Source organism: Arachis stenosperma, chromosome 5, assembly GCF_014773155.1.
Source record: "Arachis stenosperma cultivar V10309 chromosome 5, arast.V10309.gnm1.PFL2, whole genome shotgun sequence".
Classification (NCBI taxonomy): domain Eukaryota; kingdom Viridiplantae; phylum Streptophyta; class Magnoliopsida; order Fabales; family Fabaceae; genus Arachis; species Arachis stenosperma.
In genome coordinates, this window is record NC_080381.1 from 140972188 (window position 1) to 140989009 (window position 16822).

Consider the following 16822-nt stretch of genomic DNA (forward strand, 5'->3'; position numbering starts at 1 on the left):
AAAATCAATGTTATTTTTTTTGGCACAGGGGCTAATCAGTCCCAAAAAAAATTATCAGTGGCCGGATTGGGTGTTTTTTTTTCTTGGGGGCCTCGTTGTCCTTTCGATGTAATTGTCAGGGACCGGATGGGGTATTCACTCTTAAAAAATTACTACACAAAAATTTTGATTCACAAATCACAACACACACAAAAATTTTAAAGGAACACATGAATATTAACATTCAACCAACATAATATACACAACACATAAATTTTAATAACATCAGAAAAAATTTAGTGCACAACATAGAAAATTTTTAAAGGAGTAGATATCTAAAATATTGACATCTAACGAACAAAATATATAAAAAAATTTTGTATGCACAATACAAAAATTTTTAAAATACCACATTTCCAAAATATTGATTCACCAAACTAACAAATTACATTCATAGCAAAAATTTATATACTATGTACAAAATTTTTTATGTTATATCTAGGAGTAGGAGTGTTCAAAATTTGACCTAACCCGAAATCAGTCCAGACTCAAGGCATATGTTGCCGGGTTTATGTTTGTTATTTTTACTCATTATTATTTTTGGGTTGGATTCTGTTTATGTTTTGGGTCATCCGATCAGAAGTTATTTTTTTATAATAAAAATATATAATTTAAAGTGAAGTTAGTAATGTAATATTATACTTTTATATTTTAATTAATATTTTTTATAGTATACTTTTTATATATTTTAAAATAATTTATTTTAGTATACATATGATATAATATTTGTTAAATTTAATTTTTAAAAATAAAATTTTATTATTTTAATAGATAAAATTTACAAATTTGTATATACTAATTTTATATTGGATATTTTGATTTAATTTGATTAATTTCGACTTGCTTTTGAATTAGGTCAAAAATAGATCTGATGTTTTTTAGTGTTAAATCTGGATCTAATTAAATTTAACCTATAAACACTTCTAACTATATTAATAAACTTGTATTTTGTGTAAAATTTATGTATTATATACAAAAATTTATATACTACATCAATAAATTTTTATGTTTTTTAATAAAAAATATTGTGCTGAAAAAGTACCAGAAAAAAAAAGCTATGACACATGTATACGCTCTTTTTGTTGGATTTGTGTCAATTTTATTGTACTTGATTAAAAAAGATTTGTATGTGTCGTTTATTTATTTATTTATTTTTCATTTTTGGAAAAAAAGCTATGACTTAGGGACTTGAGAGATTGGATTGTGTTTGGAAAATGGAAGGTCAATAAAATAGATAATGAAATAAAACAAAAAACAAAAAACAAATAAATAAAAAAATGAGAGTATAAAAAAAGGAGCAAAATAGCACGTAATGTAGAGAAAGAGAATAGAGCAAGGAAAACGGTTTCCGTTGCGGTTGAAATGAAATCAATTAAAACTGAGGCGGAGGCAGCTGACGGAGGAGGAGGAGGAGGAGGAGGAGGAGGAGGAGGAAGCAAGCAGAATGTGAACAAAGCTGGTGGTGGATCATACGGTTATGGCGGTTACTTAGAGACGAGCAAAGCTGAGAGAGCCATGTGGCTTATGAAGTGCCCTCCTCTCGTTTCCCGTTGCCTCGGCGCCTCTCCCTCATCCGACCCCTCCCGCCCCGTCGCCAAGGTCATCGTTTCCATCGATCCCCTCAACAACTCCGACAACTCCTCCTCCGATGACTCTCCTCCCCAGGTACATTCCCATTCCCTCGCACATCACATTGCTCAATGCCTCAAATCCATCTTCATATCTTTCCACTAACAAAGTAACAACGTTAAACAAAAATCCTGTTCAGTTCTTTTCTTAAACCCTAGCGAATTATGATTAACACGGCTTCAGTAAAAAATAAAAATGTCATTTTTTTGGTTGATTCTAGATTCATTGTTTAGTGTAGACAGCTTTCGTTGCTTCATGTTGAGGAAATGCCATGCCATGCCATGGCCTGATTCCTTGATTTCTAAGCATTGCAATGCTGCTGTTATGGTTGGTAACAATTCAAGAACCAGCTCTCACATCTCAGCAACATAAATTGTTGATATCAATGAATTTTAAGTTGATAGCAATGCAATATTAATTTATTTTGTGATTATTCACCGGCTGGAGTTAATATCAGCCAGCTATCTCTGGATCTTGCAATTTATATAGTTATGGAGCAGTTGAGCAATTAAAAATCTGATTTGATCCTCTGGATGTTTCTTGAATCTAATTTACAAGACTAACCTTCTGCTTAATTGAGTAGATAAGTGGGGCCGTGAATGAAATTAACTTTTTACTTCATTGCTTTAACAAACATGATATGAAGGTCAAAATCAAATGTAACTAGCTTTGTATTTGAATTATATAACTTTGGTCAAAATCAAATTTAACTTCTTGAATTGCTTTAGAATTTGCTTTTTATTTCTATTTAAGAATGGGATATGTTGTGTATCATATGTGAGAAAATATTTTGATTGTTATTGTTAGTGACACTTCTCTCTGTAATTTTTCTTTTTTCTCTTTAAATTGATTGTTTAGTTAAAATCCTCAGTTTACTATGGAATTGGCTGCGACCGAAGCTGGGAATATACCCAGATGTTTTGCTATGGATATGTCTAAAGACTTCATTCCCATGTCTGTCTTCTCGGACACACCCCAAGGTAAATATTTGTCATTGTTTGACTTGATAGAACTTACATGTGATGGTAACTAAGCTGTTAGCTCATATCTTTCTGTGACATAATGTTGCTGGTTGTAGGAAAAATATGTGTGGAGGGAAAGATACTGAACAAATTTGACATGAGACCCCACAAGCAAAGCATGGAACTTTATGGGAAAATATGCCGTGAGAGGACACAGAAGTACATGGTCAAAACTAGACAGATACAGGTTTCTTGTGGCTCTCATTCTCATAATATTGATGTAGTGTTTTGAGCAACTTTCATTTGCCTCAGGTTTCTTAACTATTCTATTTTTCAGGTTATTGACAATGATAGTGGGGCTCATATGAGACCGATGCCTGGACTATTCACCTTTTCATCATCTTCTGGACCCATTGTAAGTTCCTCATGCAAAATCTAAATCCGTATTACCATGCAAAGTGAGAGGAATCCGGGGATGAGGAGTTGGAGTTGAGGAATTTATATAACTAGCCATATGCGGTTTGATATATTTCTTTTTGTTTGTCTCTGAAGTTTCTATATTGAATTAGGAAAAGAAGAAAGCTCCAGCTAAAGCAACAGAAACGAAGAGAACAAGAAGGGACCGTGGAGAGATGGAAGAAATTGTGTTTAAGCTGTTTGAACGGCAGCCAAATTGGAGTTTAAGAAATCTCATACAAGAAACCGACCAACCTGAAGTATGTGCTTTGACTAATATATTTCTCTTAATATCCAGCTTTAGTCTATTGGATGTTACTTTATGATAATCTTATGGAGCAATCGTTGGAAACATAGAGTCATAATATGAGGAATTTGTTGCTTCTAGTGGTTATGCATGTACACTAGATGCCCAATACGTATGCAATTGGACGACTTAAATGTGCCAGGTAGATTTCATTAGTTCAAAGAAATTGTATATATCATGCTGAGAAATTCTGAGAGATTAGTACTGTATCATTAATTGTTGAGATCTTATTCTGTGCTGTTGCCTATCTAGTGAGCAAAGACTCTGGTGTTGTTGCTGTTGTTATGTAATCTTACTCTGTTCAATTGGTAGATATCTCACGATTACACATGGATATGAAAAAAATTCACCATTATCTCTCCACCTGACATTTATTTATTTATTTTAAGCAAGATATATAGTTTCAGTAGTGCCTTATATAACTGATGTGTTGGATCTAACACACTTTTTTCTGCAGCAATTTCTGAAAGATATACTTAAAGATCTGTGTGTCTACAATAACAAAGGAACTAATCAAGGCACTTATGAACTGAAGCCAGAATACAGAAAAGCCGGGGATTAAGCAACCTTATGTTATGCTTATTATCAATTTGTTAAGTCTCTTTAACCAAATATAGGTTACTCATTCCCGTTTGTCCATTCATTTTGGAGTTGCAAAATGGAGCCAGTGTGCTTCTTGTTTGTGCAATTTCTTTAAACATGAATTGCCTTTCAGTGAACTATCATAAGGTTTGATATTTGAGTATATCCTTATAAATGTTTTCTTCCTCTTCTTTATGAATTATGTGCTACAATTTGCAATCTTAACTCTGGTCTAGAATATGCTATTCTCTGTGCACTAAAGCAACATTTACATTCTTTAGGTACATTCTTTAGGTAGAAACACATGAAATTTTACTGCATTATGTCCTGACCGTGAGACTTAGCATTGCAATCATTTCGGTAAGGACTGTACTTGCTTTTACAAGTTTTGGGTTCTAATCTTAATTATGAAGCTGTGTTAAAGCTTAAGAGACCATTTTCTTCCAAGCAACTCTACTTTCTCGGAGAACTGGATTGCGTGGTTGTTTTGATTAAAAAATAAATGCAAATTTTCTTTTAAACATTATAAATTTTGACGAATCAGCGGGACGAAATATTTTCCAAAATCCATGCAACATGGTACACGATTGATTGATTTATTTTTCAAATAAATTATACCTAATATGCCAGGTTACCGAAAACAAAACAACGAAGGAGAGCAAAAACTTGGATGCATGCGAAAGTTACTATTGATACTGGTATAACAAATACAACAAATCTTTTTATTCTATATCTTGGTTAGGTACAAATGTGAGTCGGTTATATTTTATCCGACAGAAGAAAGAAAAAACTTTAGATTCACAAATATCATTGTCCAACGGAAAATGAACATAAAAATGTTACTTGACCTAGACAAAAATTTTGTAACTATACCCCTCCGAAAATGTCACTTGTAATAGTTTCATATTGACTGAACCGATCCCAATTTACAAAAGTTGAGGAATTATACATTTTCTGCAGCATCTCTCTTTTGTGACTCTCCAGCAATGCGCGCAGCAGCCAACCTCTCTTCCAGTGCTCGGGCTCCTCTTTCTCTGCAACAACAGGATCAGTTAGAAGGGAATGTTTAAGAAGAACTATTACTAAACAAGGTAAATATACGAATAATTTAGTTGAAGAAACCAATAAAACTGGCAAAAATGAAAAATAACTGATGAGGACCTCCTCCTGTTCATTGTTCATTTATTTTATTGTTTTCCAACATGTCTCACAGAAGCAATTTCTATTTGGCAACATCACTGATCTGATTATAACTAAATTGCAGTAGAGTGAAAATACCGTCTCCTAGTAGCTTCGAATGAGTCAGAACCTGGCAAAGACTCACTATCCTGGGTGTAAGCTTGAGCATTGTTCAAAGCATCGGATCTTCCGCAGAGCATTCGATGAAATATTGATGCAATAGGGTCTATGATTGGTCTACAAGGCAGCATCCAGAAAAAAAAAAAATTATTGATATCTACAAAGATTTCAGGAGCCTATAATGAATCATTAATTTTTTGTTACAACCTATGATCATAGTTTACCTTAAAAATCCAGGGAAAAATGAGGAGAATGCAAAATCCTCACTTGGGTCACCTCTAATTTTTGTCTCTAGTTTGCTCTGCCAGTATCTAAGGTAAATCCAGCTTATATATGTGCCAGACACTATGGTTGGAAGATACTCTGCAGCCTCTTCTGTCCAGAAGGTGATGGCGATGGAAAGCAATAAAGTGATAGACGGCAACCACTGAAGAGACATGGAAGTGGCAACATAAACCTATCGTTGCGGGAAAGTAACAACTTCGAAGCAATAGCGGAATAGTATCAAACCTTCGCTTTTATCTTGATGAGAGGAAGCTCTTGATCTGGTATAATTTGCTTAACGCCAACCAAGAAACCAGATATAACTCCATGAAATCCCGATAGGGGAGTGTAACTAGAAAATTCCAAAAGAACATAAGTGGATCAAAACAACAAGTACATGGTGGAAATGGAAAGTAGAGTATATGTTAAGATTTGACAAATAATAGAAAACAAGTAATTCAAAATGATGAGGCAGGCAAAAAATAATTAGAAGTAAAAATGAGACAGGAAGTAGCATGAGCAACATGCAGAAAATATCATCTCAGATGATAATATTAATATGTGCTTACAGGTAACTCTCCTTTGTTGAAATGTAGTATAAGGCAATAGCGGTGACGAATACACACATCGAAGTTAGAAAGTTAACCACGAAGATGAACTTCAAGAATTCTCTGGAACCCCATATTGGTTCAAGTAGCTTTCCAATAAACAGAAGACTTATTGTGCTGATCACCACCTATAAAATTGTGCAACCAATGTCAATTGCTGAGTTTTCTTCAAAACAACATAAGCAACTCTGGAATTATAATGTTCTATAGCACACAAACTTAAGCCTGAAAAACAGTAAGAGCATACCCCATATACAGATTGCTCGACATAACCAGCTGTAATGAGATTCCAGGCGAACGGAATCGTCCTGCAAAATGAATGCAACAGCAAAATAACTTCCCAGAGTTAAAAAATTTAAAATAAATAAACCGGATGCAGGCTATGAATAGCCCTTGTATGAAAGCTAGAAGCAAAGGCTCAGTTATGAAAAGAATTTACTGAATATTGCAAAGCAATGGTTTCACACTTGAGCAAGAACAGGCACAAGCACAGGACTCAAAAATGCTTAAGCTGTGAAACCTTACTAATCTAAGATTAGTTTCCTTTCAATCTGAAACTAAGGGAGCTCAAGTCACCCGCATCGTCATGGTCATCATCATGATCAATCGACTTTTCCAACTTGAAGTCCCTAAATCAAGTCTACGATTACAATTGAACTTTACCTAAGCTCCTGAGTTTGATTACCTTGATAATCATGTCTTAAATTAACCGACTATTCCCTAAAATAAAACGATGAATTGGAGGAGCAATAGTAAAGAAAAAATGGAGGGAACCTGGCGGGAACGAGAGCGAGGTAGGTAAGAGAAGAAGGGAAGAGGTAAACGAGAATGTGAGCGGCAACAAGAACCACTCCAAGGCCCTTACACAGCTTCGTGAATCCACCTGACAACAGCCCCGTTCCCTGTCATAACAAGAACAAAATCCGTCACAAAATTTGGAGATCTGGCAATACGATCATTGAGAGATAGAGAGAGAGATGCATACCGGTGAAGATGCTGAAGATGAAGATGAAGGTGCAAGTGGAATCGCTGACGTGCTCATCGACTCCGATTTCGATTTCAATTTCGATTTCGAGATAGGTGATGAATCAAGTGAGGTATGCGTATGCTACGTGCAATTAGAATTCAGAGTTAGAGTGGCACTTCTAAACTAATTCAACTATTCAAGATTCAAGAAAGAAGAAATCATTTGCTTGTTCAGAAAAATTTTTTTTGGGTCAGGACTCAGGCCCACATATGGGCCCAAACCACTTGGTATACTGCTTGTTCAGAAATTATTGGACACAAATAAAGCCCACCCAAGTGCAAGTATCCTTGGCCCAATATAAAGCCAATATGAGAGAGACCACCAAAAACATTATGTACAATTGTACATATTAAAAAAAAATTTTACCTACCAATTTAATTATTATACATTTGTATACAAATACATATAGTATTTCATAAATTTCCAACGTGTATTTATATTAATTTTATTTCTAGAGCTAGACACCAAAAAATATATATATTTTAATGTATTGTTAGCTTTTAGTATACATATATTATATAATATGGTAATTGGGAAATAAAAAGCACACTGCATGATAATAAGAATTTACATGCATTATCCTTTCGGGTAGTAACATTACTCCACATATATGAACTTTTCGCATTATAGTTTTTAGATAAATACGTTATGTTAAAAATATCATATATGAAGTGATAATAACATAATAACTTGTTAAGTTAGCAAGCAGATGTTTTGTTTTTTCTTTTTTACAGAGAGCAATTAGTTCGGATTGCACAAAAAATGGATCGATGGAGTTTAGATTTTTGAGAATCTAGGAAGTGATTTGCACCACACAGAAAGAGAGAGATATCCACAAGGGACAGAGTGGATGGACAAATATCTACGTGGACCAATGACATGTCTGAAGTTACCATGATTATCCAATAGAAAGCAACTTTTGGATTCGCCTATATCCACACCAGTCTCCCTATATTCTTGAGGCTTCAACTTACTTACAAGCTGCCATTTCCTTGATTGACTATTTTTGAGTGAGAGAGAATGGCGTCTAACACATTGATGAGTTCTACTATATCAGCTTTCCCGTCTCTTCTTTCTTCCTCAAAGTCAAGATTTGCCACTTCAATTCCAATCTCATGCTTTGGAAGCAATGTGTCTTCTCGCTTCTCCATGACTGCTGACTGGATGCCAGGCCAACCTAGACCCCCTTACCTTGACGGTTCAGCTCCAGGGTATATACACATTCATTGATTCAACAATTCAGGTTTCGTCATACACATTCATGGTTCTAATTCCTGAGTTTGATGTGGTGTGTTTCAGTGACTTTGGATTTGACCCTCTTCGTCTTGGAGCAGTACCAGAGAATCTTGAGAGATTCAAGGAGTCTGAACTTATCCACTGCAGATGGGCTATGCTTGCTGTTGTAAGTCTCTCTTCGCTTAATCTTCCTTTCCCCTCTTTGTGATCTGTGTTATATATATAGAACAGTTAGGCTGTGTCTTGAGAAGAGTATAATACAAGACAGTCAAAATAAGGACATAAATATAAAAATAAAAAAAATGTAGGAAACAAATTATAACATAAGCTAATTCAAGCTGACTCTTTATATTTCTAGTTTTGAAATTAGAAAAATTAGGATAGTGAATTTTTTTTCTTTTTTATAACGAACTTCCTGTTTTTTCAACTAATTGGTTCTAGTTGACTACACTCTTAGTTGGTTCTCTAGTAAAATGGTATAAAAATAAATATTTTTTTTATTTTGATTAGTAATAAATTAAAATCAATTATAAAAATCTAATTTACATATGTCATTTCTCTCTCCTCTTCTTTTTTGACAGAAAATTTATGTCTCTATACATAATATTTCTATATTGTTTTTTTTGTTTGGTTTCCACGGTATTCCTAGTTCGACCGGACAGAGACTAATCCGCTGGCCAATAAGTTGCCACCTACACATGGCGGGATTCTATCATAATTTTGTGTCCTGTGTCTTAGTATATGTAAACAAACTTAGCCTACAAGACCTTAGAAAGCAAGTAGGAAAAAAAAAAACCTTGAATTTTGTTGTGTTTTGCAGCCAGGTATGTTGGTACCAGAGGCATTGGGCTTAGGAAATTGGGTGCAAGCTCAGGAATGGGCTGCGAAGCCCGGAGGCCAAGCAACCTACCTTGGAAACCCTGTTCCATGGGGCACCCTCCCCACCATTTTGGTGATTGAATTCCTTGCTATTGCCTTTGTGGAGCACCAAAGAAGCATGGAGAAAGACCCCGAGAAGAAGAAATACCCTGGTGGTGCCTTTGATCCTCTGGGATACTCTAAGGATCCTAAGAAGTTCCACGAATACAAAATCAAAGAAATCAAGAATGGTAACAACTTGATAACATTCTGTATTTTTTCTTTGCTTGATGAATTGAAAACTGAGACAAATTTGTTTCATGCTGGATATTTTTAGGACGTCTTGCTTTGTTGGCTTTTGTGGGATTCTGTGTGCAACAATCAGCATACCCTGGCACTGGACCATTGGAGAACTTGGCCACTCACTTGGCTGATCCATGGCACAACAACATTGGAAATGTCATCATTCCCTTTTGAATTCAGAGATTTCTCTGCTCTTTTGTGCTGTACTTGTAATTAGAATTTAATTTGATATGATATGATATGTTTCAGAAGTCACAACTCATACTTCGTGATGAAACTTTTAAGCTCAAAGATAATGATAATCAAATAAAAAGAAGCAAGAGATGGTGATAATTGGTGTTAGAATCAAATTAAAATGTGTGTATAACTGTATCCTTCCTTTTCTGTTGTAAAGTTTCTTCAATATTTTCACCAATCATCATCATCATCTAAACAGTGATACTTTCAAACAAAGCTATCATAACTCTTCTTTGTTTTTTGAATCTAATGGGAAACAGAATCTAAGGTTAACTATGATCAAAGATTGCACAAGCAATGAAGAAATGAGATGTCAGATGTATGATCCATTCAAACTAACTAATAGCAAACTTCTTTAACTAACTTGATTAAATAATAACTCTTAATAAGTAACAATGATATGAGTAATTTTTTTTTAACGAAAGATTGGAGACTCAAACTCGCAACCTCTTAATTGAGTATGAGAAGATTATGTTATTTGAGATATGAGTACAAAGTCATGTAAAACAATTTAAAAAGAATGTAACCGTATTAATCTTAATTCGACGCGAGTTGAATATATCATCTTAAAATAATTCAAAATATACAAAAAAAATTAGCAAATTAGCTGTTAAATTATCTATTATGATTATATATATATATATATATATATATATATATATATATATATATTATTTCACACAATTTTTTATATTTCGTATTCCACGATATATTTAAGCAAGTGGTGATGTATTTTTACATTTTCAGTTTAAACTAACCAAAGCCAAAGAGAGAAAAGGAAATGAGTATTTTGGTTTTGCCAAGTGTAACCACAAACCTATATAACTCATCAAATTCATATACACATTCTAAGGCCAAAACCAACAACGACCAAAACATTTGTAGAGACACAGACATCATCTCACTCTTGCAACAGAACCGTAAAAACCTCAAACATGTTGAATCCATACATGGCAGAGCCATAAAGAAAGGAACAGAACAAGACCCTTTTGTTGTCTTCGAGCTTGTTCGGCTCTACTGCAAGCTCAACTCCATTGACCATGCCACCAAGCTCTTTCACAGCACTCACAATCCAAATGTGTACCTTTACACTTCCCTCATTGATGGGTTTGTGTCCTTTGGATCTTACTCTGCTGCCATTGGCTTGTATGGCCAAATGGGACACAACAATGTTTTGCCTGATAGCTACGTTGTTACTTCGGTGTTGAAAGCCTGCGTGTTTCAACGTGCTCTGAGATGTGGCAGGGAGGTCCATGGCCAGGTTTTGAAATCTGGATTGGGTTTGGATAGGTCCGTAGCATTGAAGCTTATTGAGTTATATGGGAAATGTGACGAGGTGGAAGATGCTCGGAAGGTGTTTGATAGAATACCTGAAAGAGATGTTGTTGCGCGTACTGTCATGATGGCTTCATATTTCGATCATGGCATGGTTGAGGAGGCGATTGAGGTGTTCAATGGACTCAAGACTCAGGATACTGTTTGTTGGACTGCTATGATAGATGGGTTGGTGAGGAATGGGGAATTGAATAGGGGTTTGGAGATGTTTAGAGAAATGCAAGTGAAGGGGGTGGAGCCTAATGAAGTTACCTTTGTTTGTGTCTTGTCTGCGTGTTCGCAGTTGGGAGCCTTGGAGCTCGGCCGTTGGATTCACATGTACATGCACAAGTGCAATGTCAAGTTTAATCAGATTGTTGTTGGAGCACTGATCAACATGTACTCAAGGTGTGGTGATATTGATGAGGCACAATTATTGTTTGATGACATGAAAGTGAAAGATGTTTCAAGTTACAATTCCATGATCTGTGGATTGGCTTTGCATGGGATGAGCATTGAAGCGATCGAGTTGTTTAGGGAAATGCTTAAGCAGGGGATTAGTCCCAACAGTATTACCTTTGTTGGCGTCTTGAATGCTTGCAGCCATGGTGGGTTGGTTGAGTTAGGATTTGAGATATTTCAATCAATGGAAACACTTCATGGGATCAAACCACACATAGAACATCATGGATGCATGGTTGACATTCTTGGTAGGGTAGGTAGGCTTGAAGAGGCCTACAACTTCATTGAGAGAATGGGAGCACAACATGTTGATGATAAGATGCTCTGTGCTTTATTAAGCTCTTGTAAAATCCATAGAAACAGTGAGGTAGGAGAACAGGTTGCAAAACGTTTGAGTGAATGTTCTAAGATGGACTCTGGATCCTACATCATGCTGTCAAATTTCTATGCTTCATTGGGAAGATGGAACTTTGCTGCAGAATTTCGAGAAAAGATGGAAAAGGGAGGAATCTTGAAGGAACCAGGTTGTAGTTCCATTGAAGTTAATAATGTAATACATGAATTCCTCTCAGGGGATCTTAAACACCATGAGAGGAGAAGTATCTACCAAAAATTAGAGGAATTAAACTATTTGACAAAGTTGGAGGGATATTCACCAGCAACAGAGGTGACTTTACATGATATTGATGATAAGCAGAAGGAATTGGCTCTTGCAGTACATAGTGAGAGGCTTGCAATAAGCTATGGATTGATCTCAACTGAACCTCACACAACGTTGAGAGTTGTGAAAAATTTAAGGATCTGTGATGATTGCCATGCCATGATCAAGCTCATAGCGAAAATTACTAGCCGGAAAATCGTGGTTAGAGATCGCAATAGATTCCACCATTTTGAAAATGGACATTGTTCTTGTAAGGATTATTGGTGAGGGATGTTAATGTTACACATAGCTCTTGCTAAACACCAGAACTTGTCTTCCAATTATGGTGAAAGAGAATTGAAGTTAGAGTCAAACCAAGAAAGAAACTAAGGATATGTTAATAGAATCAAGCGAGAATTTTTGGGAGGACAAGATAGGATTCCTTTTCTTCCTTCAATTTCAATTTTAAGTATAAACTTGTGCCTTGTTTTGTTTGGCTCGGTTTGGTTTGTGTTTGCATGCATGCATGCCAGAACTTTAATGTAATTAATAAGATGGTGAAATTTATACACGTAAAAAATTGTGAAAGTGAGTAATCACACAATTATTGTCTGTGAACAATGTACGAACCCAAATAATTTTAACTTTTTTTGTTGTAGTGATGTAATAGCTTATAGCTATCTACCTCAATCACAATTTTGTCTTGCTTTCTGTTATCTTCACACATGAACATAGAGTAAGAGCATATTAGGACTCTAACTCTATTATGTTATTTTCTTGGCCCACTTAACACATGGGATGTTAAATTGAGTGATTGTTCTATAATTGCATCCACACTAATAAAATAATAATAATAATAATCTCACCTCATATAATTAATAATTTATTATTATTATTATTATTATTATTATTATTATTATTATTATTATTATTATGTTTTTTTTTCCTTTTTTACTCAAATGATCTTATTCTTAGGCTCTTTGATTTTTTTTATTAAACTTGATAATTTTATTTTATCTTATTTTCTTATAAATTTCGAGTGCAAATTAAAGCGCTCACCGAATAAAATAGAATAAAATGAATGCTTCTAAGTTTTAACTAGAGTATGCATTAAATTTAAAACTTCATGACAATCAAAACCAAATAATATAGGTTAATTCATACTTTTTTTAAGTTAAAAAAATCATAGAATCTCTAATCCAAATGGAGAATACTCATGAGAATGAAAGAAACACTCAAATTAAAACCATCACAATTATACACAATTCAATCCTATGACACAAATTTATGTAACTTATCAACTCTTATTTTCTAATTTTTATGACTATACAACAGATAACCATTCTCTTTATTATTAAACAACTGTGTCTATTTTTTTTTTAATTTTTACTTATTATTACTCTAGTTCAACACTAATTTTCACGTTTGATTTAGTAATAAAAGAGTCATTAGTTGTTCGATAAGAAAACACAAATTTTCTCTTTAGCTATATATTCAATAATTAATTCTTTTATGGTTAATATTACTAATAAAATTAAATGTAATAATAATAATGAATAATACCGAAGGAAGTATTAGTAAACATAAATATTATAGTATATTCTTTAGAATATTATTATTATTATTATTAGGTTTAATTACTTTGTTAGTCTCTATAGTTTTACAAAATTTTTAGTTAGGTCCCTATATCTTTTTTTCTTTTAATTAAGTCCTTGCATTAATTTTTTTTAATTGAGTTCTTACACTTTTTTTTTCTTTTATTTGAATCTTTGTACCTAATTTTTATTTTAGTTGGTTTCTATACAATTAAGTTAATTACTATAAAAAAATCTAATTAAAAAAAAATTGATATAAAAATTCAATTAAAAAAATTATAAAAATTTAATTAAAAATTTTGTAAAACTATAAAGAACAATGCAGTAATTAAACCTTATTATTACTATTTTGTTTTTTCTTTTTTGGAATGATAAAAGAGATTTCATGAGCTTGCTAGCCTAGGTAGGGATAATAATGGAGCATATGAAAAAACAGAATAATTTGTACAGCTGTAACATTCACACAGAGAGAATAAAGTTGTTATAAACAAATGAAACAAATGTTACTTACATTATTACATGTAAACATTCGTATGTATCTATATTTACAGTTGACAAATTAAAGAAACCTGCCATATAGCATTGCATCCACCACATACGTTATTAGGGTTTTTTAGGCAGAAGGAAATAACAATAATAATAATAATAATAATATATTAATAAAAAAACAAATAGAAGAAGGAAAAGAAAAAAAAAAGCTGAGCTGGCTAATACTACTAATAATAAAATTTAGCTAACATGTAATACATAATAAATTTATGATTAGCAAAATATTTTTTAATTTATAATTGTAATATGTGTTTTTAGGTATAAAATAAACAAAAATATTTGATAACAAAAAAAATCAGCAAAAAACAATCATAACTTGTCTTATTTTGTATTTATTAATTATTGTGACAATTAATAAATATTAAATAAGACAAATTTTGACTGTTTTTTTGTCTATCTAACATTATTCTACAAATAAACTCATGATAATATTAATAATAACATTATAATAATATAAAAAATGTTATTTATATATTAAAATTAATTATTAATTTATTTATATATAAATATATATATAATTTAATTTATTTTTAATATATATTTATATTTTAATATATATTTTATATTAATAAATAATTTTAATGACTGATTTTAATATATAAGTATCATAAACTAATGATGCGGAATATATGTAATATGCAATTGAAAGCAAACAGGCTTTCGTTTCCTTGCTTTCTCCTCAAAAGGGGAGCAAAATTAAAGTATTCAGAGAGAGGGAACATGGTGATTGGTGATAATGCCAACACCCAATATCTGTGCTTTCTTTTTTCTAATGGAAAAATATTATACATATATGATGGAAATATATATATATAATTGATGTGTTTGATTGTTAAAAAAACACACACACATATTATATGAATAAATGATGTGTTTGATGATACCAATGGGGAAAGAGAGAGAGAGAGAGGTACAAGCAGAAGAACACAAGACTGCAGGAACTGAAGCATGCAGGCACAGGCATTAGGCATTAGGCATTAGGCAAATAATAATGGGGGCCAATGCCAATGAAATCTGACACCATGATTCCCACACTTGTTCCTTCCAACACTCTACACGATAAAGCTTCCATCCCCCAACTCTTTTTTTTTTTTTTCATTTTTATTCCCTCTTTTCTCTCAATCCCTTTCTTAATCATTTACCATATTCTAGCTATGCACAATAATTCCCTATCATAACCCTACCTACTTAATTATATTATTCCTCTCTTCTCTTCTCTTCACGCTTCAACATTCCATACCCAGCAGTCTTCACCTTCTTTTTGACTATTTTTTTATGTCCTTTCTCCTGTTTAAGCATAATGCATTAATTAATGTTAATCTATGATGCACGAATACTGATATGGACATCACATACGATACGACATAATATAGAATATGTTGACATACAAATTTTAAAATTGTATAAGACATAAAGATACACATGTTTATAAAATATAATATTTTAAAAAATAATAATAATAATAATACGTTGATATTTTATTAGTATTAAAATATAAATTAATTTTTTAATTATTTTTAATATTTTATTTTAATTATACAAAATATTTAAAATATTTTTTATTTTAATAAATAATAATATATATTATTTCTAAAATTATTTCAAAAATACATATTAAGAATAAGGTTAGACATACAAACACAGCAACTTAACAAAATATTCGTACTTCATAGATATTAATTAATTAATTAATGACATATGCTTAGTTTCAAGCTTCTAAACATTATAGTGTAACCAACTCATCTGTTTAAGTAAGTATCGGAAGTTCAAATTTCACTTTATATATATAATAATTCATTGACCAACGATAAATTTTTAAATAGAATTCAGATTCGCAACGAATTAAGTTTTAATTTGTCGGATGAAAAAATACCGTAAAAAAAAACATTAGTCTCTTTTGACCAATGCTATTAGGTGCTCTTATACATATCCTTTGCTTGAATTAGCTTTCCTGCTAGGCTGCTAGGGTTTTATTACTTGCCCAAAATTTATTGAATAATTCAAGTTAAATAAAATAAATTATATCTATTTAAATTTCTTAATCTGTACTATAAAGATATTTGTGAGAAATTTCTGGTAGCAGTCAACATATTTTTTACTAACCAAATTAAATTCGAGTTGAAGAAGAGGCTACTAATTTAATCAATGTTAAAGCAAGTTTTTGGACTTATCAAGCATTTATACAAAACACATATTTATAGGTAAATATAACAGGGAAAACAAGTTAATATTCAATATTTCAAATACAAGATTGATTGGTAAAATTAATTCATATTCTTTCACTTGTATGTGAATGAATATGATAATCTCTTTTGAAGTTTAATTAGATAACACTACATTTGAAATTATTACATTTTAAAATTATAATACCGATTGTATTTCTGATACAAAGTATGACTATTTTCTATGTTATAATAAATTAAACGATATCCACTTAATATCACCAAACTTTTTG

At 32.4% G+C, this 16822-nt stretch overlaps 4 protein-coding genes across 4 annotated transcripts; 3 read left to right on the forward strand and 1 right to left on the reverse strand.

Annotated features, from left to right (window-relative positions):
* Positions 1 to 1371: 1371 nt before the first annotated feature.
* On the forward strand, positions 1372 to 4173 carry LOC130980174 (uncharacterized). The gene is made up of 6 exons (XM_057903822.1): positions 1372 to 1704; positions 2540 to 2648; positions 2747 to 2877; positions 2968 to 3045; positions 3200 to 3346; positions 3851 to 4173. The coding sequence occupies exons 1-6, from the start codon at positions 1402 to 1404 to the stop codon at positions 3953 to 3955; spliced, it is 873 nt and encodes a 290-aa protein (XP_057759805.1). The 5' UTR covers positions 1372 to 1401; the 3' UTR covers positions 3956 to 4173.
* A 503-nt stretch (positions 4174 to 4676) lies between these two features.
* Positions 4677 to 7297, reverse strand: LOC130980173 (rhomboid-like protein 19). The gene is made up of 8 exons (XM_057903821.1): positions 7132 to 7297; positions 6921 to 7048; positions 6394 to 6454; positions 6108 to 6274; positions 5785 to 5890; positions 5499 to 5701; positions 5254 to 5391; positions 4677 to 5009 (listed from the first exon to the last, which is right to left on the reverse strand). The coding sequence occupies exons 1-8, from the start codon at positions 7186 to 7188 to the stop codon at positions 4919 to 4921; spliced, it is 951 nt and encodes a 316-aa protein (XP_057759804.1). The 5' UTR covers positions 7189 to 7297; the 3' UTR covers positions 4677 to 4918.
* Positions 7298 to 8126: 829 nt separating this feature from the next.
* Positions 8127 to 9821, forward strand: LOC130980176 (chlorophyll a-b binding protein 6A, chloroplastic). Its single transcript, XM_057903824.1, has 4 exons — positions 8127 to 8384; positions 8473 to 8575; positions 9230 to 9518; positions 9605 to 9821. Exons 1-4 carry the CDS (start codon positions 8194 to 8196, stop codon positions 9742 to 9744), a joined length of 723 nt encoding a protein of 240 aa, XP_057759807.1. The 5' UTR covers positions 8127 to 8193; the 3' UTR covers positions 9745 to 9821.
* Positions 9822 to 10588: 767 nt separating this feature from the next.
* LOC130980172 (putative pentatricopeptide repeat-containing protein At5g59200, chloroplastic) lies at positions 10589 to 12759 on the forward strand. Its single transcript, XM_057903820.1, has one exon. It carries the CDS (start codon positions 10589 to 10591, stop codon positions 12509 to 12511), a length of 1923 nt encoding a protein of 640 aa, XP_057759803.1. The 3' UTR covers positions 12512 to 12759.
* The last annotated feature ends 4063 nt before the right edge of the window (positions 12760 to 16822 follow it).